The sequence below is a fragment of the Penaeus monodon genome, chromosome 8 (genome assembly GCF_015228065.2).
Source record: "Penaeus monodon isolate SGIC_2016 chromosome 8, NSTDA_Pmon_1, whole genome shotgun sequence".
In the NCBI taxonomy this organism is placed as follows: Eukaryota; Metazoa; Arthropoda; class Malacostraca; order Decapoda; family Penaeidae; genus Penaeus; species Penaeus monodon.
In genome coordinates this window covers 48,852,322-48,859,821 of record NC_051393.1, presented here as the reverse complement: position 1 = coordinate 48,859,821, position 7,500 = coordinate 48,852,322, and the positions used below count along the sequence as shown (strand labels likewise).

Genomic DNA, 7,500 nt, shown 5'->3' with positions numbered 1-7,500 from the left:
TTGCACACGCACATGCACGCCCCACTCGCCCCTCCCCCCCCCAAAAAAAAAAATGCAAACATATCTAAAACACAATAAAACACACACACACACACCCACACCCACACCCACACACACACACACACACACACGCACGCACACACACACACAAAATAAAAGGCAAATATACCAATAGTATTCGCGAGCTTCCTGACTGTAGCAGTGGAGAAGGTCCCTTTGCGCATCCTGTCTCCCACCCAGCTGACGATGAGACTGAAGATCCACATGCCCAGGTAAGGCATCCCGGACAACACTGCATTCTGAGGAAGAGAGAGGTATAGTGTGAAGAAAAGGAGAAGAAGGAGGAGGTGGGGGAGATCTCTCTCTCTCTCTCTCTCTCTCTCTCTCTCTCTCTCTCTCTCTCTCTCTCTCTCTCTCTCTCTCTCTCTCTCTCTCTCTCTCTCTCTCACACACACACACACGCACATATACACATATATGCTTTTTTTTTCTTTTCTTTTTTCCATTACCTTCATCCATAACTCTTCCCAACATCTTTACCAAACTCTAAAAACATTAGATCCTTTTTTTGCATTCGATATATCCACAAACAATACTCATATAACAAAACAAATACCAGATATTCAGAACTTACAGAACTTCCATTATAAAACCACCAAACCACCCTATTCACAATGTATTAACATCGAACTGCCTCTCAGTATTAACCAAGCGATGTGATATCCTGTTACTGAACTCCTATTACAGAAGCATCAAACCACCCTCTTCACAGTGTATTAACATCGAACTGTCTCTCAGCACTAACTAACCGATTTGATATCCTGTTGCAGCATATTCTTCATGTACAGCGGCAGGTCAGTGAGTAGTGTGTAGAAACCCCAGTTGTTCCCCACGCCAGCTATTAGAATGGCCCAGAAAGGTACTGATGTTAAGACCTTTGTCCATGGTACCGGGGGAGCCTGTTGGTGAAAGAGATGTTCGGGGATGGTAACAGAAAAAAAGGGGAGGAAGGAAAAGGGGAGGGAGGGAGGGAGGGAGGGAGGAGGAGGAGGAGGAGGAGGAGGAGGAGGAGGAGGAGGAGGAGGAGGAGGAGGAGGAGGAAGAGGAGGAGGAGAAAAAGAACACGCAAGTAACTGTGATTTATGAAAAAAATTAAGATGGTCAATTTGAGCCAAACCTCTCCTAGTAATTTCAATCTTTAGGTGACCATGGTAATTAGGACACTGATTATGATGGAATTACTTGTTTATTTATCACTATTGTTATAATAATAATGATCATCATTATCATTAATATAATAATTACCATTATCACTATTATTATTATTATTATTATTATTAGTAGTAGTAGTAGTAGATTTTTGAATTATTACCGTTATCATTTAATCGGGAAAAAATATTATTATCATGATCATGAGCATAAACATTATCACTGTCATCACCATTATCATTACCATTATTGTTATCATTATCATCGTTAACATTATCATTATTATTATTACTATTATCATTATCATTATTATTTTTTATCGTTATTGTTATTATTACTGTGATTATCATTATCATTATAATCTTTTTACCATCATCATATTCATCATTACTTTTATTGTCATTATAATGATAGTAATATTGATGATAACAAAACAAAAATAACAACAACAACAATAATAATAAAAGTACCATCATTATCATCACCATTACTATTATTATTATTATTATTATTATTATTATTATTATTATTATTCAACGATCATCATCCTCACCATTATTATTATCAATATAATGATATAGATAATAATAATAATGATAACAATAGCAATAATAATAATGATAATAATAATGATAATAATAATAATAATAATAATAATAATAATAATAATAATAATAATAATAATAATTATTATTATTATTATTATTATTATTATTTATTAGTATTATAATACTAATAAAAACAAGTATAATTATGATCATTATTACATTTATCATCACTAATGATGATGATGATAACAATAACAAAACAAAAACAACAATAATAATAATCATCAGCATTATTATTACTATCATAATCATCACCAACGTTTTTGTTTATACCTGTCTCTCCTTGCTGTCCCCAAGAGCAGCGTATATATAGTCCCTTTCGACCTCCGTGATGCGCTTGTCTGTAGATGGGTTATCGGACACAACCAGGAACCAAGCCAGACACCAAGCCAGTGTCAAACCGGCTTGGATGTAAAAAACGGCTTCCCAACCCAGGGAGTCGATGATTGCCGCCGCTAGAGGGAAGGCTATGATAGTCCCCGCTTGCGAGCCTGTTGGGAGAAAACGTTTTTTTGTTTTTGTCTAGGGTGAGGGGTGAGGTGAACGTTTGTTTATTCTTGTTTTTTGGATATTGTTATTTTTGTTTTGAGGAATGGGTGCAGGAGGAAAGTTTTATTAGCATTATTGTTATGATCATTATTATTGTTATTATTATTATTATTATTATTATTATCATTATTATTATTATTATTATTATTATTATTATTATTATTATTATTATTATTATTATTATCATTATTATCACCATCATCATCACTGCTGCTGATACTACTACTACTATTACTAAAGTCATTATGACTATGATTATTGTTATTATGATTATTATTGCTATTATTATTGTTGCTGTAGTTATTATTGTCATTATTACAATGAAAATTAGTGTGATCATTATGATTGTTGTAATTGCATTGTTACTAACAATATCATCGTCATTATTATCAATATTATAATCAGAATTAGGATACTTATTTTTGCTTTCCACCTGCCTGTTCGGCTGCATGTCTGTATCACATACATTGTGTGTATTTGTGCATGAATATATGGATAAATAGATGTAGCCTATGTACTGTAGACATTTATGCACATACAGCATATATAATTTTAACCCAAAGCAATTAGTAATAATAAATATTATATTTTTTTTACCTCAAAACTACTAATAATAACCAATACATTATTTTCATCTTCAAAACAACTAATAACAAATAAGGTATTTTTCAACATAAAACAACCAATAATAATACATGAGATATCATCACCTCAAAACAACCAACAGTAACAAACAAGATATTTCACCTCAAAACAACTAAATAATGAATTATATATTTTCACCACAACCAAGAAATAACAGATATGATTTTTTTTTCACCTCGAAACAACCATTCCCACGTCAAAACTACGCCCGTATTTTTCCACTCGTTATTAGCACCAGAGACCCACCGGCGTAGATGATGGTTGAGAGCGTGGACCGTTCGAGGGGCGGCGCCCACGTGGCCAGCAGGGCGTGGGTGGAGGGGAAGGTGGCGCCCTGCAGAAGGGAGAAGGATGGGCGTGTTTTGTTATTCCTTTTTTTCGTATATAAGAAAGGCGGTGAGAGAGTCTTGGGAGAGATATGAAACGCCATCGGGGACTGGACTTTTTATTTATTTATTTGTTTATTTATCTATTTATTATTATTATTTTATTGTCGGTCTGTTTTTCTATTCTTTTAGTCTGCTTTTCCTTTTTTTTCTTTCGTAACCTCTCCTCTCTCATTCTCGTTCTTTTTGTCTGTCTCGCTTCCCTGCCTCCTCTCTTTCACTTTCACCTCTCAGCCCCCCCCCCCCCACACACACTCTCAATCCCCTCTCTTAGTTTCTCTCTCCCTCTCTCTATCCCCTTCCTGCTCTCTTTCTCTCTAACCCCTTCCTCTCTCTCTCTCTCTAACCCCTTCCTCTCTCTCTCTCCCCTCTCTCCCTCTTTTTCCCTCCTTCCATCTCTCTCCACTCCCCTCCCTCCTCTCTCCCTCTTTTTCCCTCCTTCCATCTCTCTCCACTCCCCTACCTCCTCTCTCCGTCTTTTAATCTTTCGTTAATATGGTCACCAACGCTGCTATTCTTAAAGGGGCAAATATTACTGTATATCTCATACTTCTGATAAGATCAAGTCCATAATCTGATAATGACCAAATTCTCGTCATCTATCTTAATAAACAAGTTATATCCCCATTTCATTTGCTGAAGGTCATTTTGTAAAGGGAAATGAGACCAGTACACATCAGAATGAGGTTGATTTAGACTACTGAAAGAGGAAGAGGTGTATAGAATGACAAAAGACTGTTTCCATGCATGTTTGGTGATTTTAATAGAATGATCATTATGATTAAGAACCGGATTGTAAAATAAGCATACGTTATTATTGGAATGTAAGTTAATAAATAATTAGTAAACAGAGGAATAAATAAATGGGGTAGGTAAACACTAAACAGGAGAATAGAGAAATTAATATAATACATACAGACACAAACACCAAACACACTCAATTTACAAACACGCACAAACAACTCACAGACACACACATACAAATCATAAACATACACAAATCACAGACACGCACGATAATGCCCTGCTCTCAAAAGAACAACCATCCCTAACCTCCGACAACCCCAGAATAACCCTGACGACGATGAGGGTCACGGGTCCCGACTTGGCCGCCAGGGGGATGAAAAAGGACACGATAGCCGCGCAGGTGAGGGCGCCCCCGAATACCCGTCTAGCGCCAAAGACCTCGGCCAGTCTGCCTCCTGAAAAAACGATGGGGTGGTTGGCAGGGCTGTATGTAAGGAGAGTGAGGATAATAATTTGGGTATTGATAATTAGAAGAAGGATAGATATCGGCCTTTGTGCCTCCTGATCAACGATGTAGAAAGGTGACGAGGTTGTAACGATAGGGAGGATAGTGATATTAGTAATGATTATGGTATGGATGAGGGGAGGTTGGCAAGATTGTTGCAAGTAGAGGGAGGATAATAAATTTGGTAATGATGATAATAGTAACAATAATTTTAAAATAGGGAGGGTAATTATAGCAGTAGTGCTTATGATATGGATAAGGATTATAGGTTATTCTGCCTCCTCAAAAAAAAAAGCGAGTGTGAATAACCATTACAGTAATGGTTATATGAAAAAGGGCAAATATCAGCCATTGTACCTCTTGATCAACGATGTAGGAAGTTGACTCGGTTGTAATGGCAGGGGAGGTTATGATAATAATTATGATAATGATATGAATAAAAATTATGCATCAGTTAATCTGCCACTTGGATGGGGTGGTTGGCAGGGTTGTTGTGAAGATAGTAAGGATAATGATAATGGTAATAATGATCATTAGACTAAGGATATGCATCTGCAGTTATGCCTCTTAAAAGTCGATGAAGTGGTTGAGTGACCTGTTGGAACGATAAGAAGGATAATTGTAATGAATTATGATAAGGATGAGAATATATCTCAGCCATCCTGTCCCTTGAAATACGGGGGGGGGGGGTGAGGCCAGGATTATGGTGATAAGAAATAATGGCAGCTCTAATATGATAATGGTAATAGCACTGACAAGGGTGATAATAAGATTTATGATAATGATACGTTTTGCAATAATGACAGTGATAAGGATAATGTAGAGATGATCATGGTAACAATGATAATGATGGTGGTACTGATAATGACTAATGACACAATAACAACAATTACATTGTCATCAATTATAACAATAACAATAACATTGTCATCAATTATAACAAAAATTATGATTACAACGCTAAACAGAATAATAATATCAGTGGTGAAAGTTATTTAACTTTTATTATTACTTTTAGTACTGTTGCTACAAGGATAATAATAATAGTAATTTCCATCACATTAATGGTGATATCAATAATAATAATAGCAACAGTAATAAGATATATGAAATACTAACAATAACATTAACGTCATCAAGAACAGAATATTGTTATATAATACTGTTATTTTAACTAGACTTCATTGTCATTATTGTTATCATCAGTATTGTTAGTATTGTTATTATTGTTGTTGTTGGTTTTATTATAATCATTAGCTAACGATGTTAAAATGGTTATAATTATTGACATTACCATTGTTATCAATATCCCAATTTCTGTTGTTGTTACTAATGTTATCATCATTATGGTCATTATCATTGTCATCATCATTATCATTGTTGTTATTATTGATATTATTATTATTATCATCATCAACATCATCATCATCATTATTATTATTATTATTATCATTATTATTATTATTATTATTGCTATTATTATTATTATTATTATTATTATCATTATCATCATTATCATAATAATAATAATGATTATTGGTTTTGTTGTTGTTGTTAATGTTATCATCATTAACAATATTATTATTATTTTTATATTATCTTTATCATCATCATCATCATCAATTTTATTATCAGTATTACTTTAATTACTGTTATTATTACTACTGTTATTATCGTAATTTCCACTATCATTGTTATTATTACTGTTATTATTATTATTATTATTATTATTATTATTATTATTATTATTATCATTATTATTATTATTATTATCATTGTCGTTATTATTATCATTATTATTATTACTATCAGTTTGTACCCATGTGTCCAAATGTGTCCTTACCTGAAATTTTTGTCCATGTATCCTCACCTGGAATTTATGTACATGTGTCTTTACTTGTGCATGTGTTTACACCAATAATTATGTCTATGTGTCCTCTCCTGGAATTTGTGTGCGTACGTGTCCTCACGTAGAATTTGTGCTCATGTATTTTCTCGCTTGGAATTTGCGTCTATGTATCCTCACCTGAAATCTCTATCCATATGTGTCCTCAACTGGAATTTGTACCCGTGTGTGTTCTCGCCTGGAATATGCGTCTGTGTCCTTTCCTGGAAATATGTGTCCATGTGTGAGCTCACCTGGAATTTGTGTGCGTACGTGTCTCCGGTGTCACCTGGAATTCTTGGTTATGTGTCCTCACCTGGAATTTGTGTCCATATGTGTCCTCACCTGGAATTTGTGTCCATATGTGTCCTCACCTGGAAATTGTGTCCATATGTGTCCTCACCTGGAATTTGTGTCCATATGTATCCCCAGAAGAAGGCTCCGGTGATAAGACTCTGAGTCCACTCGTTCCACTCAAACTCTCCAACCTGTGCGATTGAGTGAGTGAGTGAGTAGGGTTGAGTTTTTGCGCGCGCATTCTCTTTCTCTGTCTCTCTCTCTCTCTCCTCTCCTTCCTCTCCTCCTCTCTCTCTCTCTCCTCTCTCTCTTCTCTCTCTCTTTCCTCTTCTTCTCTCTCTTTTTCCTCTCTCTCCTCTCCCTCCCCTTTCCCTCTTTCTCCTCTCTCTCTCCTCCCTCCCTCTCTCTCTCTCTCTCTCTCCCCCTTTTCCCCTCTCTCTCCCCCCCCTCCCCCTCTCTCCTCTCCCTCTCCTTCCTTCTCCCCCCCCCCGGGATTTCCCCTCCCCCTCCCCCCTTTTCCTTCTTCTCCTCTCTCTCTTTTCCCTCCCCCCCTTCCTCCCCCTTCCCTCCCTCTCTCTCTCTCTCCCCTCCTCCCCCCTCTCTCCTCTCTTCTCCTCTCTCCCCTCTCTCTCTCTCTCTCTCTCTCTTCTCTCCTCTTTCCCCTCTTCT

General features: G+C 36.1%; 1 protein-coding gene across 1 annotated transcript in view; it reads right to left on the bottom strand.

Moving 5' to 3' along the window:
• LOC119576401 (putative inorganic phosphate cotransporter) overlaps positions 1 to 7,500 on the bottom strand; it is a 10,555-nt gene that overhangs the window by 2,269 nt on the left and 786 nt on the right. The window contains exons 2-7 of the mRNA XM_037924081.1: positions 6,938 to 7,022; positions 4,451 to 4,599; positions 3,258 to 3,345; positions 2,091 to 2,308; positions 810 to 959; positions 170 to 299 (exon numbers count right to left, since the gene is read on the bottom strand). Of these exons, the coding sequence (XP_037780009.1) occupies positions 170 to 299; positions 810 to 959; positions 2,091 to 2,308; positions 3,258 to 3,345; positions 4,451 to 4,599; positions 6,938 to 7,022 (820 nt within the window). The remainder of the gene's footprint in view (positions 1 to 169; positions 300 to 809; positions 960 to 2,090; positions 2,309 to 3,257; positions 3,346 to 4,450; positions 4,600 to 6,937; positions 7,023 to 7,500) is intronic.